Below are 22,401 nucleotides of genomic sequence, written 5' to 3'. Positions count from 1 at the left end.
TAAATGAAATTGGTGTAAAAATAAAATATTTTAGTATATATACATCAATGTTTATTCTTCACACACATAGATAAACAAATACAAGTAAGTATCTTTCATTTACGAGAAAAGATGTGATTATGTATTTTTTGCAACTCGAGCTAAAAAGACAAAACCTCCCGTAAGAAGAATAAAAATAGCACAAGAGCTTTATTTGCAAGTTGACCTAACTATTGAGGTTTTTTAATGTTTGCTATTCTTTCTTAGGTTACAACAGTCACTAAGACTTATTCGCCTTCATTATCACTGAACCATTCATGATTATATTCAGTTGATGATTTTTATTGGATGAACATTTTTGGCAGATATCTTCAGTTGTCGATATATCCTGTTCATGATATCTTCCGTTGAAAGCCTCTGTTGTTAATGGTAGCAACAGAAGGCTTCACCAGCGTCAGCGATCACCTGGAGGAATAACTCAGGGACGGAACGACATAGCTTCAGCGTATTCGTCTTCACCACTCGACCCTGATATCATTTTGTCTTCTATCTTACGAAATCTTCATCTTACAGACAAATCCCCCAGCACCGGCGGCGAAGATATACCCGTCTTGTGAGGCCGCGATGCCGTTAGTATAGCCGGGCAGCCCACACGACGCGAGGAGCTTCAGGCTGGTCAGGTCCCACAACCGAGCTTCATTGTCCCACCCAGCCGATAGAAGCCGATCCTCTCCAACTCCTCCCAGGGCTGTGATGATCATCTCGTGGCCCTGCAGTAAAGAGAGAGGAGGGGAAAAGAATAGGGGATGAGGGAGAATAAGGAGGTGGGAGAGAGAAGAGGGGAGATACAGGTTTGTGGAGAGTGAGAGAAGAGGAGGGTTAAGGGTAGGAGCAGAGAGAAGGGAAGAGGATGGAGAAAAAGTGAACAGGAAAAGAGGGAGGAAAGGGTGGAGGGAAAAGTACGGGAGACAGAGATAAAGGAAAGGGAGAGAGGACAAGGTAAAGGGGGGAAGTATGTGGGAAGAATAGACGAGGAGGAGGAGGAGGACAGACACAGTGGAGGAGAAGTACAAAAATAGGTAAATAAATAAATCAAACATTATATTTCCTACATTCCTCACTCTACATATTTACACACACTGGTAAACAAACACGTTGGTCGTTTTCACTGCAAAGAAAAAAAAAACTGGACGAAACAAAAGGAAAAATATTACTGTCTGTGAATACACTGCGTTTGTGTCAATATATATTCAGTCCAACAAACACACGCCAACATCACACATTTAAGTGAAAGTAATTCTGTATAGTTTTTACAGAGAGAAAAATGTATTTGCTTTGTATTTTTTCTCCGTTTAAAATTTTGTCACACAGGTGTATGTAAATTCAATTAGTAAAGTTTCATGACAAAAGAAGGACTCTGGGATTGTTTTAAAGCCATTAAGGTCCCCAAATACCGAGGAAGTATTATGTATGCTCTCTCTCTCTCTCTCTCTCTCTCTCTCTCTCTCTCTCTCTCTCTCTCTCTCGAAGATCAACCCACCTTGAGTTCCCCTTTGAGTTTGTACGAGCCTGCGGTGTTGTCATGGACACGGATGGTGAGGCCGGAGGTGTCAGGGAAGGTGAGGTTGTTGCCCGCCACACAGATGGGGGCGCGGCCCTCCAGGGACTTTATCACCGTGAACTTGTTCTTTTGTCCTGGAAGAGTCACGTGGAAGGTTTAACTGCCTTAATTTGATAAAAATGGAGGTTTACCTGACCTACAGTATTGTTACAAAGGAAGTATTTACGGTTTACAATACATGGTAATTAGTTCAGTAAGATTTTTTCTTCTACTCAGTTTTGTACAGGAAAAATCCTTATTTATAACTAATCAAGACTAATTTTATTACAGAAAATAGATGAACCGAAGCTGAAAATACTGAAAGTAACGACCTTCGAGGTAAATGACGTAATAACATGATAATTAAGTTGGTTGTGTTGAGTTACAATAATATACACAAGCTAAAGTTCTTAACTTAACAGTAGTGAAACGATAGGAGTTATAAGTTAGTGAATGGTTAAAGCCCAACTAACTACCTTTGTTTCAGATGTTTAATGACCTCATACATAAACAAGAGTACATTATTTCCTGGCAAAATATTTTCTACAGTAAGTTCATAACAATGCAGTAAATATCAATCATTTTCCACTAAACACTAAGTTGCTTGGGAACGATAACTAAGTATTGTACTGTTAACAAGACAGTAAAGTGATTGGTGAACTTATATTCTTCAACGAGAATCAATACGAAGTTGGTGAACATTTTCTTTCACAGGTGAGTGTACTACAGGTATTGCTTACTGAGATGACTCTTGGTTTAAGGTAAGAAAAAGTTAGTTTAACTTTTCTGGGTCAGGAACTAAGAATATATATTTTCAATTAAGTTGTAATTAGAAAGAATATTAAGAGCAAAATATTAGGAGCTATTATTGATACTTAAGGTCGGGTAAAAATACAGACTCTCATAGTGGATGTTGTTCACTCTGTGTATGACAACCGTTATTGTTTACTCTGTTTTACCCCCGATGTGTTTGGCTAAATGTAAATAAATATGAGCGTTAATGGTGTAGCACAATAAGGTCACACAATACCTCCTTAATTATAACGCAAATGGTCAACAAAACGTGTAAGTAATTAAAAGGTCGTGACTCAAACTTGTATTCATTTCTAGGCCTATAGATTGTTTATTATGTGCATATTCTACTGAATCTCTCCCAACCTTACTCATCCCGGGCCAGTACTGGGAGCTTCGTATCTCGGAGTGTATTTTCGATGGTCTGTAACAGGTTTATATTGACAAAAGTGAACCACAGTGGTATATTATAGCCTGTCCCCTCCACAGTGTAGATATATTTTAACGAATATTCCACCTATATCCGCGTAGTGTTATTTACCCTACACAGTGACAGGGCAGCACCGACGTTGCCTGGTACTGCACGATATGCTCAGCTCTTGTATAGGTTATTATGACGTTCATGTGGCTCGTGTGGGTGCTGTGGCTGGGCCTAGTGATGCAGAAGTGTTCACTGACTATACCTTTGTAAAGAACACTGTAATATCTAACATTAGTGATAAATTACGTGTGAGTCATTCAATGTTCCTTGTGATTGAGCCCGGCCAGTTAGTCACATATGTCCTTCTAACTCGGACACTCATGCTCCTTATGTACAGAGTAATCTAGGGTCAAAATGGTTCCACTTCGACATCTTATCTAACATGATGGCCTTCGAGTGTTGACGTTCACGAGTGGTCTCGCTCACCTCGCTGAACTCACTAACCACCGCTGACTGCCACACTCACTAGTTACCCGTGGTCCAGACCCTTGTGGGGCGACACACTCAGTGACTGTGATGTGAGGCTATCTGTACGTTGGAGCCTTGCTTGTGTCCGCTTCCCGAACACTTGGTCTACCATCACTAGATTCTTCCCTCAAGCTTGTCACTTTGCCAATCAAGGTCTGCCTTGGACCACTCGGCACGCCACTCCTACTTTTTTTTTTATGGGGATTAGCCCACCCGGACACAGGTCACTGACCCACACCGGGGCCTGGGGGGCGAAAATGTAATAATGATAATAATTATAATAATAATAATAATAATAATAATAATAATAATAATAATAATAATAATAATAAATAATAGTCATAATAATTCATAATAAATAATATTTATGATAAAAAATAATAATAAAATAATGATAATAATACAGTAACTGTAATAATAATAATATTAATAATAAAGAACTATAAATATAAAAATGAAAAAAAGATCAAAAGTGAGAAACGATATATGTATGTTGTGTTGTCAATGGTAAGAGAAACAATTGAGACCCTGCAATTGTGTGTAAATGAAGCAGAAAGTCAGATCAGCAACCTGGGACTTGGTCACAATTTTCGTGATGCCATATGGCAGCAGGGTCTACCATTAGATAACGCATTATGCTTCCAATATCTTCCCAGGCGGTAGTACCTCCCTGTTTGATAGCTGCCTACTACCTACTACTTCCGTTGCTAGGATACACTGTTTACATCGCTAGCTGACAAAAAAAATTCCTGAAGCAGACTCTCTTCTCACCAGACTAGTGAATGACTCCCTGCAGCTGAAATCTGAAAAATTCTTCTCCCTAAACGAGAACTACATCTTTGGTGCTAGGTAGCAGGCATGATAGCGACGTCTACTTTGGCATGCAGGAACCGTATACTTCAGTTGCTCAACCTCCAGTCGTTTTGTACCTCTGATCGCTAAGAAAGTATATGCACAGCTCAGCTTCCCAGCATGTACAGTACACACACTTCAAAAAGTATCTTTACGGATTGGTCAAATGAATTTCAAAATGAACACTGTGACTTCTATTGTCTCGATAGGGTTGTGAAAATCCTGTTGTCGTTGTGTCATATTGTCAAACACAAATTCGTAAAGATACTTTTTGAAGTGTGTTACGTCGTCCTGGACAAGAGGCATCTGGATACATTATGCTTTATAGCTCGTTCCCTGAACCCTTTATCCTCCGTATATCTGCATGTCACTACTGTTGGAAGTGTGTTGTTCAGTGTTGGGTTTGTTCTCTGCATCTGAAGCAGGTGTTGCTCATGGGTAGTTCGAACCGAGTCATAGTGCGGGGTGTAATCGTATGGCTGGTCAGTGACCAGCCATACGATTACACCCCGCACCCCGCTTGGTCACTTGACTCCCTTCCTCTGACCCAGTTGGTCATTTGCCACCTGTGAGTATTCCATATTATATATTATAGTTTTTGGTTTATGGTTCCTATGGTGTTTTAAGGTGTGCCTTGTGTAATGTTTGTTACTATGTATGTATAACTTAGTGTGTATGAATTGTGCAAATATAATAGCATGTTGACCGTTACTACTAAAATATTTAGACACTATTCTAAATGGACTGTATTGCTGCAGCTTTTTATTCATGGTCACGATGGTGAACTGCTGCACTCCTAGCCTTGTATATCAGCATGCTAGCTAGGAGACTGTCAGCCCTAGCCTCTGTGCTGTTCCTCCCGGGTCCATTATCAAGTACCTGTGCCGGTTAGGAGGATACTTGCTCTCCTGTGAAGTTGTTGAGAAGACCCCAATTTACCACCTGTGCCGTGTTTATGTAAAAGACCCCACGCTTGACATCCAGTGTCTACACTCCCGACATTTGTTCCGACCGGCAGTCCGACACTTCCATACCACATAGGTTTATGTTGCTCTGTACTGTCTTCATCTTTTGTTACAAATATCCATAATCTTGTTAAATATCCTTGGTAAAAGCGGAAGTATTCCATTGTACTGTATCTCTTTCCAAAGGAGAATCTTCCAGAACACTTGGTCACCAACTATTCGACCTTCAAGGCTGCCCCATCCACGAGCGATTATGTCCGGAAAAGTGAGATCCCGACTCTTTACGAGAACCATTAGCTAAAAACCAGTGGTGGGCACGGTTCCTCTGATCCGCTAATTAGCGAAGCTAACTTTCTCGTTAGCGGATTAGCGTTTTCGGTAACTTTTGAAACCATTAGCGGTCCAGCTAGCTTCCGCTAAATTTAGTTCCACTAACTTTAAGTCCCCTAACAAAATTTATACACGTTTGTTCCTATCTGTTGTAAGCGTGTGACGCCGCCACACGTGTCTCCAACAGCCAGTCAGGCACACTTGGCTGACTGCGTGTTAGTGCGTGTAAACGTGACAAGACTGTCAGTGTATGTTGAAAGAATCATAGAATGTAATTGTAAACTAATGTATAATTTCATTTCTCATTTATTTGTTAATTTAATTAGGATTTTTTTGTATCAATATATTTGGTTATGCTGCATAAGTTCATAACCAGGATGTCATCCAAGGTGTGCGCCAAACTAATTTTTCTAAAAACTTACTTTTCATTAAAGTTTAGAGTTTTCTGTTTATTTACATGACTAAGACCAACAATAAGTTATATAAAAATGCACTGGTATAATGTGTATGTGGTTGGTATTGCATATTTACATGAATAATGAATAAGGCCGATAGGTTGTATGAGAATGAAAATTAATTATTTGTGAAATTGTGTACAGTGTACACCTTGATAAGTTGATCATCATCTGATCTGGGCATGATGCTATTTGCTACCTATGCTATACAGTACTATAGTTTTTGGATTCGTTTAATACTTTCTGTCTTTTCGTACAGTAAATAAAGATTATAAAGTGTATGTTGAAACTTGAATGTAAACTAATGTCTAATTTCATTTGTTCATTTAATTATTTGTGTACACCTTGATCATCATCTGATCTTGGCATGCTATACCTTTTGGAAAGCTCTATGTCTAAGCTACAAGACAACATATGAAAATTTCAGCTCTCTAGGTCTGTTTTAAGGGTTTTAGAGCCCCCCCCCCAAAAAAAAAAGAAGAAGCTAAATTCATATAATAAAAGTTAGCGGTTAGCGTTAGCTTCCGCTAATTTTTTAGCTGTTTAGCGGTTTAGTGTTAGCGAAGTTAACTTTTTAGTTAGCGGATTAGCGGTTAGTGAAGCTAACTTTTTGTTTAGCTGTGCCCACCACTGCTAAAAACGAAATGCTTTTTCTAAATGCACACGTTTGCTTGGTACTGGGCATTTAGCCCATCACTGTGGATGGTGTGGAGACTCCCACCCCACCTCACCTCCCTGTGTCTTCACCGCCCCTTGGTCCTTGGCCACAGTTAGCACTACTCCACACTCCTCCACCTACTCGAAGACTTACTCCATTCCCGAACTGTACTCCCTCCACTCTGTTACTGGCAGGAAGAGTAAATGACTGACCTGTAGCTAATTTCGCCAACATTCATCCAGGTCATCTCACCTCCCCGGCCTTCAAATGCATCTGGTGTGGATGACAGCGAGTTATTATCTAGCGCCAGGAGTGTACTGTAAATTGTACCGTCATGAGAAAAAGCAGATACCCCCGCATCCCCCATACACACACGCCCCCTGCACTACCTAACCCACGATCTACCCACCAGGACTCTGAATTCGTCGCGTTCAAAACTTAAACCCATGAAGCTTCGGGGGAACTTTGCCATCAACACTGGTACTGGTACAGCATGTACCAGTATGTCGCAATGTCGCACACTATGTGTGTAGGTGTTGTTTACCTGTTATTCCCTCTTTGTCTGTGTACATGTTTTTGTGCATTAACCTTTGCACACACACAAACACACATGTACAATATGACTCGTATTTTCTCGGTGGGGTTGTCAAAATTCTTCGTCCGTGGTGTCATATTGTTTCACACAAAGTTTGGATAGATACTTTTTTTTACCGTGTGTACACATATATTAAACAAGAGTGATTTTTAACGAGAGTTGGAATGTAAGGATCCTGTGAGGAAATAGACAATACAGGATAGTGCAGGAATTATATATTAGAATGTGAAAACACTGACGATGTATAGGACAAGAAGACAGGTGGAAGGTGAGGCGTACAGTACAGTATATGAGGTGAGGTGCTCAACAGGTGTACAGCACAGGGGTGTGTGTGTGTGTGGTGCCCAAGACTGTAAACGACACCTAAACATTTGATAATAACCAACCAACTTGCACTATACTGTAGAATACTAAACTCCCGACCCTCACGTGTTTACTGATATTCTTAATAACAATGACTGTAATGGGTAATAGAATGAAGAACCAGAAACATTAATATATCTTGATCTAAATGGTTGTTGACTAGTTATACAGTAGAAGCGCAGCTCTACAAGATAATATTAACTTCAACATAGAAAATTTTGCCACTGAAAATGAGTGTAGCCTTATATATATATATATATATATATATATATATATATATATATATATATATATATATATATATATATATATATATATATATATATATATATATATATATATACGTGCAGGTCCTTAGTCGTGGGAACACTTCCATCATGGGGGGGGGAGGGGGGGAGAGGTACACTTCTGACGGTGTTCTTACAGCGGGAAACTGACTGTAGGAACCTGTTGCGTCTAAAGGTCTAGGATGGGAGAGGGAGGGGTGGTGGCTCCCGGGTCCGTCACCTATGATCACTCACCTTTGGTCTGGGTAATAGTGACGCCGCGGTCCCTTACGGAGTATATAAGGTCGTCCTGAGCGTGTAGACTCCACACCTCCTCTACCACACCGTACGACGCCTGCACCGCCCCTGACTCATCGAACACGTACACCTGAGTGTAGGGTACAATGAGTCAACAATGATGTTTAGGTTCAGTAGAACGTATAGTAAAAACAAAAAATGCAAAGAAATAACCCACGAATATATTGACAACAACGCTGGAAATGTTTCGATAAAACCAAGACCATTTATTGAATTATGATAACATAATATTCATCGTCTCCCTCTTTGAAGAGAGGAGTGCCGGAGTCAAGTGACCACAGCTATCACCTACCGATCTAAGGTATCGCTTGTCCACCCCCGGGGCACCCCAGTCGACCCAGCTGTGAAAGGATACTCTACAGTTTGCTATGTGGAAGCAGTCCTGCAGTGCCGGTCATACTACCTTCTTGTGTCCTCGAAGTTTGCTGGATTCTAACTTTTTAAGGATTTTGTCGGTCTGAGGAACGTAAGTCTTTAATTGCTGTTCGGTCATATTTAAACCAATTAAAATAACGGTTGATACAAACTTACCTTGCTAGAAGCCTCCCATATATGCTCTTAGAAAATATGACTCGTGAATGTCTGGTATATTTAGGAATACACGGGTTAAAGGTCACAAAATACATACTTTGGTGACTCGTCCGTTCTCCCGCTGCGAATCAACGAGTAACACAACCCTTACACCGGGATTTAAAAAATTATGTAGTTTATGCCTTCTCTCCATTTTACAGAGGTCAAAGTTCACCCAAATTGCATTTATTTTTATTTTTGGCTCATTATGGCTCTTATTAAATTAGTGACACTGAATGTTGTGTTCACACATAAATATTGTCCTCATTAATCATTACAGTGAAATTATTGTTGTTGTTCCAATTAGCATGTTAATTTATACCGTTAAACACAATGTTGTCTTCCCTGGGTCTGTGAGGCGTCGTTCACCTCCCTGGGTCTGTGAGGCATCGTTCACCTCCCTGTGTCTGTGAGGGATCGTTCACCTCCCTGGGTCTGTGAGGCGTCGTTCACCTCCCTGGGTCTGTGAGGCATCGTTCACCTCCCTGTGTCTGTGAGGGATCGTTCACCTCCCTGGGTCTGTGAGGCGTCGTTCACCTCCCTGGGTCTGTGAGGGATCGTTCACCTCCCTGGGTCTGTCATCCTCCCCTGGGTCTGTGAGGCATCGTTCTCCTGGGTCTGTGAGGCATCACCTGTGAGTTCTCTGTCTGAGGCATCGTTCACCACCTGGGTCTGTGAGGCATCGTTCACCTCCCTGGGTCTGTGAGGTATCGTTCACCTCCATGGGTCTGTGAGGCATCGTTCACCATGTTACGTTCTACAGTACTGCATATAAAATAATATTAATTTAAGAGAGTTCTTCCTCAGTGTAAGGAATTATGTGTAACGTCATTCGTTCTTGTTCAAATATGCCCAATTGGTGTAGTGTTTCTCATCACCCAGGACACCTGATGTAGTATTTCTCATCACCCAGGACACCTGATGTAGTATTTCTCATCACCCAGGACACCTGATGTAGTATTTCTCATCACCCAGGACACCTGATGTAGTATTTCTCATCACACAGTACACCTGATGTAGTGTGTCTCATCACCCAGGACACCTGATGTAGTATTTCTCATCACCCAGGACACCTGGTGTAGTGTTTCTCATCACCCAGGACACCTGGTGTAGTATTTCTCATCACCCAGGACACCTGATGTAGTGTGTAGTGTTTCTCATCACCCAGGACACCTGGTGTAGTGTTTCTCATCACCCAGGACACCTGGTGTAGTATTTCTCATCACCCAGGACACCTGATGTAGTGTTTCTCACACCTGATGTAGTATTTCTCAGGACACTCTCATACACCTGGTGTGTTTCTCATCACCCTGGACACCTGGTGTAGTGTGTTTCATCACCCAGGACACCTGGTGTAGTATTTCTCATCACCCAGGACACCTGGTGTAGTATTTCTCATCACCCTGGACACTTGATGTAGTGTTTCTCATCACCCAGGGCACCTGATGTAGTATTTCTCATCACCCTGGACACCTGATGCAGTGTTTCTCATCACCCAGGACACCTAACGTATTTCTCATCACTCAAGGCACCTGATGTAGTATTTCTCATCACCCTGGACACCTGATGTAGTGTTTCTCATCACCTAGGACACCTGATGTAGTATTTCTCATCACCCTGGACACCTGATGTAGTGTTTCTCATCACCCAGGACACCTGATGTAGTGTTTCTCATCACCTAGGACACCTGATGTAGTGTTTCTCATCACCTAGGACACCTGATGTAGTGTTTCTCATCACCCAGGACACCTGATGTACAGTCGGGGTCAAAAGTCTTGAACACTTAGCAATATCTGGCATCTACTTCTGAGTTAAACATATATGATTGGGATATACTAATAACACTACTTGTCATCACATATAATGCCTGAACCACAAAATGGGATAAAACTCTCTTTAATACCTAAGATCTTCGGGTACTTACTTGCCAAATGCTGTCAAGTGTTCAAGACTTTTGACCCCAACTGTACATGTGGTGAGATTCAGACGAAAAGCATGTCTTTGAAGAGTTTCCCATATCATTGCACTTGCGCCAACATTTCAACATCACAACACTAGAAAAATTGTTCATTAAACAATATACATTATGGCCCATGATTAAAATGTTGAACAGTCAACCATTAAATTAAAATACAGTTAACTAACTACATACGAATACAAATAACACCGAGACATTATGATCCACAAAGACTCTGGATCAATAAAACAACAAGTTATAAAAAAAGACACTAAAATACACAACTAGGAAATCGTAGTATATACACATGATGCGGGGAAAGCTACAGTATTACGTTCTTAAACATACAAGGCAAGTATAGAATGGATGGCACTGCATACATTTTCATGGCCAGACCTTTCCTTATATTCATGTATTTTTGTGGTCAATAAAATATCTACCTATCTAGTGTTTCTCATCACCCAAGACACCTGATGTAGTGTTTCTCATCATCCAAGACACCTGATGTAGTGTTTCTCATCATCCAAGACACCTGATGTAGTGTTTCTCATCACCCAAGACACCTGATGTAATGTTTCTCATCACCCAAGACACCTGATGTAATGTTTCTCATCACCCAAGACACCTGATGTAGTGTTTCTCATCACCCAAGACACCTGATGTAGTGTTTCTCATCATCCAAGACACCTGATGCAGTGTTTCTCATCACCCAAGACACCTGATGTAGTGTTTCTCATCACCCAAGACACCTGATGTAGTGTTTCTCATCACCCAAGACACCTGATGTAGTGTTTCTCATTATCCAAGACACCTGATGTAATGTTTCTCATCACCCAAGACACCTGATGTAGTGTTTCTCATCATCCAAGACACTTGATGTAGTGTTTCTCATTCCCTTCTAATTCCTCTTTTTATTAGATCCACCCTTTCCCCTCCTCTCTTTCCCCTCCTCTTCTTCCCCTTCCCTTCCTCCTCCACTCCTTTCCCTCCCCCTTCGCCCCCTCCCCTCCTCCTCCCCTTCCCTCTCCTCCTCCCTCTCACTCTTGGCCCCATTCCCTTCTCTTCCACCTCTTTTGCTCCTCCAACACCCTTTCCCTCGACGTTTACTCTCCCTATAGTTTTTCTCCTCTCACTGTCCCTTCCCTGGCCACCACTCACCTCGCCCTTATCATCGCCTGCGAAGACGTGTGTACCGTTGGTGGCGAGCTTTCTGACGGACTCCTCGTGGTTGGTGAGTGTATTCTTGAGTTCGAAAGTGTTGAGGTCCCAACTCTTGACCGTGGCGTCGACGGAACACGTGAAGAGGGTGCTGCCCAGTACCAGTAGGTCGTTGATGGAGTAGTCGTGCGCCTTAAACTCATGCAGCAGTTTTAGGTCGTGGTGGTCCCACACCTGAGGGAGGTATAGGGAGAGTACGGTCACTGGTGGTCACGGAAGGAAGAAAGAGGACTGTAAGAACAGGATGAAAGACCAAGAAGAAAAGGGAATAAGAAGACGAACAGTATAAATCAGAGGATAGATGAACAGAATGAAAATGGTTAACATCTGACCTGGGACTAGGAGACACTGTCATGGTCATGGACAGGTCAGCATGCTGAGTCGGACTCAAACTAAAACTCTGTTTCGTCAGAAAACTCATAAATTATTATTGAACAATGTCATGAGCATTTTATATTACTGAGGCTCTTAAAGTCTCCTGAAATTTCACCTGAAAAACATTGAAAATTCCTTATTTAAATAACATACAACAATCTGGCACAATATTGTTTTCATATGGCAAATACAAGACACAAGTTCTCTAAACGTCTCGTATGCTGTGGTGAAACTGCTGTACGTATGTGTCTTGTACCTGGAACATATTAAGTACACATTCATGGATGGCATACTACATTTGAGAATCTGTCAGTGATATTAGGACATTTAGTCCATTCTTAATGTAAGCAAATCTGGGAACACCGAAGACTAACAGTTTAATATTGAGACATTAGGTGTATTTATAGAGACTTACAGGTTTAGAATAGTTTTCCCTTTAATAAATGACAATATTCCTCTCCACACTGTTAGTTTGGGACCTTGTGATACACCTTTCCACGCCATTTATTGTTCTTAAACTTTTTCTATTCATCAACAAGTATACGGTAGTTGTGTCTGTGATACCCCGAGACTCCCCAGAGTATGCGACAGTACACTGAGTGTGGTTAAGTTATTGTACGCCTAAAAAATAGCAAGAGAGGTAAAAGACGTCGCCTTGTTTATTTCATGTTTAACACTTTTTTGTGCTTATTTTACTTAAAGTGGTCATAAATAAGAATCCCGAGGAACCTTGGGTGGTGTTCTGGTTCCTGAAGTGATTCCAGCAAGTTGGAGCCTCAGTTCTGATAGAGAATTGTTAAGTGATTTATTTTAACATTCTGGGTCAATTTCTAATGTAATATTCAGTCTCAGACGCTATGTTGGCCCACACAACACAACTGTTACATATTGAGGGAAGTTGAATGTTCCTATTATCAAGATTAGTATTAAGTCTTTTGAAAAGTTTAATTATGTTCCAGATTTATATTACTGGTACTACTGAAAGATCATATATGTGTACGACCTGCCAATATCACAAGTAGGAAGACTGGTGTGTAGCGGTATAATCAGAACACGCCTTTATTATCAGACTTATATTTAGGATGAACCTTACAAGAACTTTAGTTATTGTTAATCTAGCCTGGAAAATATAACAGTAAAAATTGATTTGTATATATGCAGAACAAGAGGGGTATGTGTGTGTGTGTTTTTGTGTGTGTGTGTGTGTTTAAAAAAAAGCTGGATGGGGGATTTTAATGAAACTCGGTAAATATGTTTAAGGAAATGAAGAAAACAATGGGTTTGGAGGGAGCAGTTCTTAAGTCAAGGTCACAAGTCGGAATTAAAATAAAAATTTACTCGTTGGTGCAGCACAAACATATTGAAAAAATCTGGTAAAATTTGCATGAAGGATTATTGTGAGCAAAGTATTCAATCAAATTTGTTGGTCATATCAAGGGTCCCGATCACTGAACACTGACAAAATCTCGGCACACGAGTGGACCGATTTTAATTAAACTTGGCGAGTGGGGCTACACACTTCTTGAGGGAAATTTTAATTTGATATTGAATATTGTAGATTAAACTTAAAGGTCATAAGTCCAAGTCAACGTGGTTAGTGAGCAGCTGACCCTGCGGTGTTCTCGCCTGGCCTCACGTACCTTGACTTTGCCATCTTGTGAGCAAGTTAGGACGCGGCTGGCGGTCACCAGCAATGACTCAATTTCCTTCTCAGGTCTGGGCATCAGCTGGTTAAGTTTGATGAACTGCAAACAGGAATGGTGACAAGGCGGGATCTCAACGGCAAGAATCTTTCTCCCAGACAACATAACAACGGATTTTTTTTTTACGGGGATTAGCCCACCCGGGCACAGGTCACTGACCCACACCTGGGCCTGAGGGGCTAAAATGTAATAATAATAATAATAAATAATAAATAATAAATAATAAATAATGAATAATAATAATAATAATAATAATAATAATAATAATAATAATAATAATAATAATAAAGAACCATAAAGAAATACAAAATGAAAAAAAAGATCAAGAGTGAGAAACAGTATATGTATGTTGTGTTGTCAAGGGTAAGAGAAACAATTGAGACCCTGCAATTGTGTGTAAATGAGTCATAAAGTCAGATCAGCAACCTGGGACTTGGTCACAATTTTCGTGATGTCATAAGGTAGATGCAACAAGTCGATAGTTCTCACAACGTGACGTTATTTACTTGAGCCAACGTCACACGAGTGTCGCCATCACCACCTGACCTGACTGGTGATGTCGCCCTAACTAAACGACATCACTCTGTGAGAACCGATCAGAGTTTGTCTAAGTTGAGTCCATTGTTGTGATTGTTGGTAAAATAAACATTGCAAGAGGGACACAGGGTACTTCTCTAAAATTAAAATTCAGTTCACGACCTAACCACTCTTTGCACCATTCCCTTTTTTGCATTTGGTTCTTCTTTTTGCACATAGCAGCAATTATTATAGTGCACAACGCTATGCTCTTCGCTTTAACTGTCCGGCGATTATTCCTGCGACACACCACGGTGATCGTACCGCACCCGCCACTGCCGACCACCTACTAGCTACCGGCGCCCGACTATGACTGCCGCCAACCACCCCCGTGTGTACAACAACACACAGGCTTTTCCCGGTAAACGGGCAAAGCCCGCTCGGGCACTGCTCGATCGTGTGGACGGGGCTTAACACTTGTCAAAGATCACAATTCAAGGTCATCTATAACGTGTGTACTCCTACTCGCCCCTCACCTCATCCGCTATTGCTATTCCAACACCCATTTTACACAACACCCACCTCACTTTCCACCACCTATACCTCACACTCCACTACCAATCTCATACTCCACTCCTGGACGCAGCAGAAACTCACAGCTGCTACTTCCTCCCAGATACACAACTGACCTTATACAACATGTCAATAAGCGCACTTTGTAACATCGCTACTCAACATTATACTGGTAAAGGAAGACGGGTGTGAAGGGAAGGGAAAGGAATGGAGGAGGGTGTGAAGGGAAGGGAAAGGAATGGAGGAGGGTGTGAAGGGTAAGAAGAGTAGAGAAGGTGAACCAACACAGTCAAATGGGAAGGTCAACACAGTGTGGACTGTGCCAGTGTTTAACCTCATTGATCCTGACCACCAAGTATGGCCGTCACCGATGCTGACCACCACCACCTATGACCTTCATCGATGCTGACCGCCACCTATGGCCTTCACCGATGCTGACCACCACCTATGGCCTTCACCGATGCTGACCACCACCTATGGCCTTCACCGATGCTGACCACCACCTATGGCCTTCACCGATGCTGACCACCACCTATGGCCTTCACCGATGCTGACCACCACCTATGGCCTTCACCGATGCTGACCACCACCTATGGCCTTCACCGATGCTGATCACCATCTGCTGACTCACTGATCCTGACCACCATCTTGTGACCCTCACTGATCCTGACCACCATCTGGTGACCCTCACTATTCCTGACCACCATCTGCTGACTCACTGATCCTGACCACCAACTGCTGACTCACTCATCCTGACCGCCATCTGCTGACCATCACTGTTCCTGACCACCATCTGCTGACACTCAGTTCCTGACCACTATGACCACCATCTGGTGACCCTCATGGTCCTGACCACTATCAGCTGACCCCACTGTTCCTGACTATCATCTGCTGACCCTCACTGTTCCTGACCACAATATGCTGACTCAGATCCTGACCACCATCTGCTGAACCTCATGGTTCTGACCACCATCTGCTGACCCTCACTGTTCCTGACCACCATCTGCTGACACATCCTGACCACAATCTGCTGACTCACAGATCCTGATATAGTAAGTTTTGTCAGATCAAACCAAGCCAGTTGAAAAACCTACATACCAGTATCTATGAGGTTATTATTTATAAATGTGAGATTGCATTATCGCCTCAAGGGCTATTATTGATACTGCACATGATGTTACTGTCTATATGTGTCATCAGTTCTCTGGTATAACATAAGAACATAAGAAAATAAGGAGTCTGCAATAGGCCGGTTGGCCTGTGCATGGCAGCTCCTGTCGAGAGTTACTATTACTCTCTATCATCTATGAATCTATCTAGCCTCCTTTTGAAACTTTCCAGAGTTCCAGCACTTACTACAAAGTTGCTAAGCTTGTTCCACTCGTCCACCACCCTATTTGTGAACCAGTTTCTTCCTATCTCCCTCCTAAACCTAAACTTATCCAACTTAAATCCGTTGCTCCGAGTCCTATCCTGCTCGGATATCATAAGAACTTTATCTATATCCCCTTTATTGATTCCTTTCACCCACTTAAATACTTCTATCATATCTCCCCGCACTCTTCGTCTTTCTAGGGAATGCAAATTAAGTTTCTTTAACTTATCCTGATATGGAAGGTTTCTAAGTCCCGGAATCATTTTTGTCATTCTTCGCTGCACCGACTCTAGTGAATTGATATCCATTCTATAATAAGGGCACCAGAACTGAACCGCATAATCGAGGTGCGGCCTGACTAGCGCAAGATATAGTTGCAATAAGACCTCTGCACTCTTGTTACTTACACGTCTAGATATAAAACGCAATACTCTGTTTGCCTTATTTCTAACATTAATGCACTGTTTTCTAGGCCGAAGGTCCGGGCTTACAAGTACCCCTAGGTCTCTTTCACAAGTCGACTTCTCTAGGTTGATGTTGTTAAGGCTGTATACATTAATTATCAGTATTTGTTCTTCCAATATTAAGTACACTGCACTTGCTGGTGTTGAATTTCATTTGCCATTTTTCAGACCACCCCTGCAGTTTATTTAGATCCTCCTGTAATGCATTTGCTTCCTGCCCTGAATTAATCTGCCGCCCTATTTTGGTGTCATCCGCAAACTTGCTTATGTCACTGCTGATCCTAGTATCTAGATCGTTTATGTAGATTATGAACAAGAATGGGCCTAGTACTGACCCCTGGGAAACCCCACTGGTTACACGGCCCCACTCAGATTTAACACCATCTACGCTGACCCTCTGCGTTCTATCGGTGAGCCATGATTTTATCCAATTTAAAACTTTCCCCTCGATACCATGAGCCTTAATTTTTCTCAGAAGCCTCTGATGCAGTACTCTGTCAAATGCTTTGCTAAAGTCTAAGTAAATAACATCGTAATTTTCGTCATTATCTACTTCCTCGAAGACTTTCCTAAAAAACGTCAGCAGATTTGTTAGACAAGATTTTCCCTTTGTAATCCCATGTTGAGAGTCGTAGATTAATTTGCTTTTCTCTAGATGCGATCGGATGCTATCTGCTGTAATTGATTCAAGAAATTTCCCCACTACTGACGTCAAACCGATCGACCGATAATTTGACGCTGATGCTCTGTCTCCCTTTTTAAATATGGGTACTACATTTGCCTGTTTCCACAAGTCTGGCACAACTCCGGTGTCTAATGATTTTGTAAATAAATTTACGAGGGATCTGCTAATCTGTTCCCTACACTCTTTCAAGACTTGAGGGAAAATTTCGTCCTGCCCTGGGGATTTTGTCTTCTTTAGTTTATTTGTCCTCTTAAGAATATCCTCTTTTCTGATAGTGATGTTCTTTAATTTCTCTAAATCCTTTCCCCTAAATATCAGTTCCACCTCTGGAATTTCTTCGCGAATTTCTTCTGTGAAAACTGATAAGAAGTAGTTGTTCAATGCTTTGCTTATTTTTTCACTGCCATTTATCACTTCTCCCCTCCCTGACTTTAAAGGCCCAACTTTGTCCTTGACTTTTGTTCTATATACCTGGAAAAATCCCTTGGGATTCGCCTTGGATTCACTTGCTATTTTGATTTCGTAGTCTCTCTTTGCTTTCCTTACATTTTTCTTAACACTCCTAGATAGTTCATTATACCTATTTCTGAGCTGCTCCTCCCCTCCCTTTAATTTCTTATAAATTCCTTTCTTTATTCCCATGTCATGTTTAAGTTTTCTGGTCATCCACCTTGGCGGGAGTTATAATGATCAGACCATAACTTACATCCCACAGAAGAACAGCACATATAACAGTAAGTAGACGCCCAGGTGGTAACCCACGAAAGTTGACACACCCTACAGTGAGATTAAGACCTGATCCAGGAGAGGGCACAGCCACTAGGTACCTGAGTTAACCCGGCGACATGACCGTGTTAAAGTAACCACACCTAGCCAAGACACACCCTGGTGGTAATAATTAGGAAGCATTACCGACTAGCGACATGACCACACACCTGGACAAACACAGCTGTCCAGAGCTGACCTAAGAGAGGTCAGTCACATTGACCCAGAGTTCTCACTGCCACGCGATTAGCTTAACCCTGTGACTGACCGTGTGACTCAAGAAGCAACCCCTCCAGCCAGTACACCGGTCTAGACATACCCAATCTAGTGTTAATTAGGAGAGGTCATCTGTCGGCTCTTCTCCAATATAAAGGCCCTGCAGCTCATTCCACTGAAGACAGAAGACAGAGTCACACTCGTCACTAGTCGAGGTCAGGAGGGAGACTTCCCTCCCCAGCACCGCATCTCCAGCTAGCAGAGTCTCCCATAGGAGACATAGTCCAGCAGCATCCGCTGGGCCTCCCACAGGTCACACGTGAGTCATTGTCAGAGTTATCCATAGGGTGAGTTACAGTGGGAAGTGTATTCATTTTATGTGTGTGTCCGAGAGTGAGTGTCTAGTAACATAAATAAAATGTTCTAGTAACTTCGATATAATGATCTATTAATGTGTCCATGTCATTCAGTTGATTAATAAATAGTTGTATTAAAAGCGGTGTTAAGAAAGATTTCAATCTAAATCCCCCATTACACTGACCACCATCAGCTGATCAGCTGACCCTCCCTGTTCCTGACCACCATCTGCTGACCCTCACTGTTCCTGACCATCTGCTGACCATCACTGTTCCTCTCCACCATCTGGTGACTCACTAATCCTTACCACTATCTGCTGACTCACTGATCCTCACCACCATCTGCTGACTCACTGTTCTTGACCACCATCTGCTGACCATCGCTGATCCTGACCAAAATCTGCTGACCATCACTGTTCCTCTCCACCATCTGGTGACTCACTAATCCTTACCACTATCTGCTGACCCTCACTGTTCCTGACCACCATCTGCTGACCATCACTGTTCCTCTCCACCATCTGGTGACTCACTAATCCTTACCACTATCTGCTGACCCTCACTGTTCCTGACCACCATCTGCTGACCATCACTGTTCCTCTCCACCATCTGGTGACTCACTAATCCTTACCACTATCTGCTGACCCTCACTGTTCCTGACCACCATCTGCTGACCTTCACTGTTCTCCACCATCTGGTGACTCACCCTTACCACTATCTGCTGACCCTCATTGTTCCTGACCGCCATCTGCTGACTCACTGTTCTTGACCACCATCTGCTACCATCACTGATCCTGACCATCATCTGCTGACCTTTGCTGATCCTGACCACCATCTGTTGACCCACTGTTTGACCACTATCTGCTGACCCTCACTTTCCTGACCACCATCTGGTGACCTTCACTGATCCTGACCATCATCTGTTGACTCCCTGTTCCTGACCGCCATCTGCTGACTCACTGTTCTTGACCACCATCTGCTGACCATCGCTGATCCTGACCATCTTCTGTTGACTCTGATCCTGACAACCATCTGGTGATCCTCACTGATCCTGACCACCATCTGCTGACCCTCTGTTCTGACCAAGTGCTGACCCTCAATGATCCTGACCAACATCTGTTGACTCACTGATCCTGACCACCATCCGCTGACCCTTACTTTCCTGACCACCATCTGCTGACCCTCATTGTTTCTGACCACCATCTGCTGACCCTCATTGTTTCTGACCACCATCTGCTGACCCTCACTGATCCTGACCACCATCTGCTGACCCTCACTGATCCTGACAATAATCTGCTGACCCTCACTGATCCTGACCACCATCTGTTGACTCACTGATCCTGACCATCTGCTGACCCTTGCTGATCCTGACCACCATCTGCTGACCCGTGTTGATCCTGACCACCATCTGTTGACTCACTGATCCTGGTCACCATCTGCTAAAGCTTGTGTTGTCTGACGTTTGGTAAGTTTATACAGTAACTCCCTGCGGGAACATCAAACGGATCTTCCATTACTGCCGTAGAACACCAGGCTGGTCTTAAAGGATTTTACCGCTATATTTATATTTTCTTGGAATATATTCATACCTCAGCTGTCTCTTTATGTGATTCAAGTTTCTGGTAACTCAGGTAGCCGTTCTGCTACGAGGTGACTGTATCTTTTATATATTGTTTCTTGGTGGTTACCTTCATTTAAGTGAGTGTAGCACCCGCCCCCCGTTCTCAGGGTCGTGGGTGTGTGCAAGGGGCACCCCAAATTCACTCAACTGTGATTGGGTACCTAACTTTATGGTCGGGGAAGTGAAAACGGTCGCGTGCAGTGGCGGCCACGTGGCTTCTTTGTATACCGAAGGCTTATAATATGATGTGCTGAACCACACTGCCTTAATATGTCTTTGGGACTCGCACTTTACACTTTCACTTAATAATAGTCCTTGATTATACATATGAGTACCAAGTCAGTTGTTAAGTATGTTTACATCTATAATTTTACTTATTAAAAAATAACATTATTTTTTTTTATTTAGGTAAAATATGTGCGTTTGGCTATATATCTGGGGAGAGGATTGTCCTTGTCTGTACCCTCTCCCTATATATCCCTAAGATGACACACACACACACACACACACACACACACACACACACACACACACACACACACATACTCGTACATCAAATTTTTGCAGATCAGACGCACTAGGAGACAAATATTGCTGCACAGGAAGTTATATATGATCTAGCCAGACAACCTCAGGTAACGTCTTCCTTCACCCCGGCTGTTGATCTGTCTCTCGTTTTCTAGCTTATCATTTTCTTAAATGTATTTATCGAGTTATTCAATGTCAATACAGCTGACGAAAGTAAAACAACTTGTAGTGTAGCGCATCCATATTGTGACTAGCAGACACCTGATGTTTGTTGACTGGTTCCCACAGAAGGTAGCTGTTATACCTTTATGACAGTCGCCCACAAAACCACCCACCTAGCCGAGATACCTGTCATGTAGATGAAGGTACAGTAGGTCGTTATGGTGTGAACATTTTAGCTTTCTATAACCTATGCAAAATGAAACGTCTGATGACCTACAGGTATATGAACTCACCTTGACTTTGTTGTCGCCGCCACACGTGAACACCTGCTCACCATGGACACGCACAGACTCGACGTCATCCTCGTGTTTCTGGTCATCAGTCGCGGTTACAACCACCTCTAGTTTGGTCATGGTCACTCTTACTCCCTTTCAGTCACAGAACTAACAACTAGAGACTTGAGAACTAACTAACTCGGCAGCAACAACTGCTTTATTTACCCGGCACGAAAGAAAACGGAACCTTGAAGAGGTGAGTTAAGGTTTTATTTATAATTTAATTTCTGTTAATTTACGATCTCCTTAAATTTACTTTCCTCGCCTTTATCGAGGCGTTTGTATATGGTATTAATAATACAGTTTCTTATAAGTATATTTAACGATACCATTAAGTCAGTTGCCCCAACGTGGTGGCAGTGGAGACACTAATGGCAGCACTGGGCCGGAGGGTACCAACTCGGGCATCACTCCCACACCCGCCCCTCGATCCTGGCCATGAGAATATGCTAAATATAACATCTCCCTGTCCCGCAGAAGAATCTGGTGGCATGGAGAAAAAACGATGTTTACCGCAAAAAGTTACACACCCTGAGCTCAGAAAGTTTCTTCTTTTAGTTGCATTAGTTGCTGGTGTTATTTATACCCGTATTAACTGAAGAAACTTTGTTAGCGAGGTATCTGATGAATTTAATACACTGTTGTGTAAATGTGTCATCAGGGGCCTGTGTCTTTATGTATCGATCACCAACAAGCCAAACTAGACAGCTATTGTACTCTGAAAGTTCAGATTATTTTCTCTTGCTCTTGTTTTAAGGTTTACATAACTGATATGATTTATGAATGCATTATACTCTTTTCATCTACCGGCTACCCGATGGTGGCGCCAGTAATGTTCCCGGTACAGAATCAAGTCGTTCTTC

At 42.3% G+C, this 22,401-nt stretch overlaps 1 protein-coding gene across 2 annotated transcripts; it reads right to left on the bottom strand.

The window, feature by feature from the left end:
- Positions 1 to 34: 34 nt before the first annotated feature.
- LOC121873315 (myosin heavy chain kinase A-like) lies at positions 35 to 21,944 on the bottom strand. Of its 2 annotated transcripts, XM_042376822.1 has the most exons (6): positions 21,497 to 21,944; positions 13,883 to 13,987; positions 11,808 to 12,041; positions 8,060 to 8,192; positions 1,520 to 1,674; positions 35 to 749 (listed from the first exon to the last, which is right to left on the bottom strand). In XM_042376822.1, exons 1-6 carry the CDS (start codon positions 21,614 to 21,616, stop codon positions 531 to 533), a joined length of 966 nt encoding a protein of 321 aa, XP_042232756.1. In that variant the 5' UTR covers positions 21,617 to 21,944; the 3' UTR covers positions 35 to 530. The 2 variants fall into 2 exon arrangements, with proteins under 2 accessions (XP_042232756.1, XP_042232757.1); XM_042376823.1 differs by lacking the exon at positions 13,883 to 13,987 and having other exon boundaries at positions 21,497 to 21,941.
- Positions 21,945 to 22,401: the final 457 nt, after the last annotated feature.

The sequence above is a fragment of the Homarus americanus genome, unplaced genomic scaffold (genome assembly GCF_018991925.1).
Source record: "Homarus americanus isolate GMGI-L3 unplaced genomic scaffold, GMGI_Hamer_2.0 scaffold32929, whole genome shotgun sequence".
Taxonomy (NCBI): domain Eukaryota; kingdom Metazoa; phylum Arthropoda; class Malacostraca; order Decapoda; family Nephropidae; genus Homarus; species Homarus americanus.
This window is presented reverse-complemented; position numbering and strand designations above follow the sequence as displayed.

Bases quoted from the DNA above. Each gene is read 5' to 3' on its own strand.
- LOC121873315 (XM_042376822.1), bottom strand. From the start codon at position 21,616: ATGACCAAACTAGAGGTGGTTGTAACCGCGACTGATGACCAGAAACAC. The intron at 12,042-13,882 runs GTACGTGAGGCC...TACCTCCCTCAG, and splicing joins CACAAGATGGCAAAGTCAAG to GTGTGGGACCACCACGACCT. The intron at 8,193-11,807 runs GTGAGTGGTGGC...CCCTACACTCAG, and splicing joins CAGGCGATGATAAGGGCGAG to GTGTACGTGTTCGATGAGTC.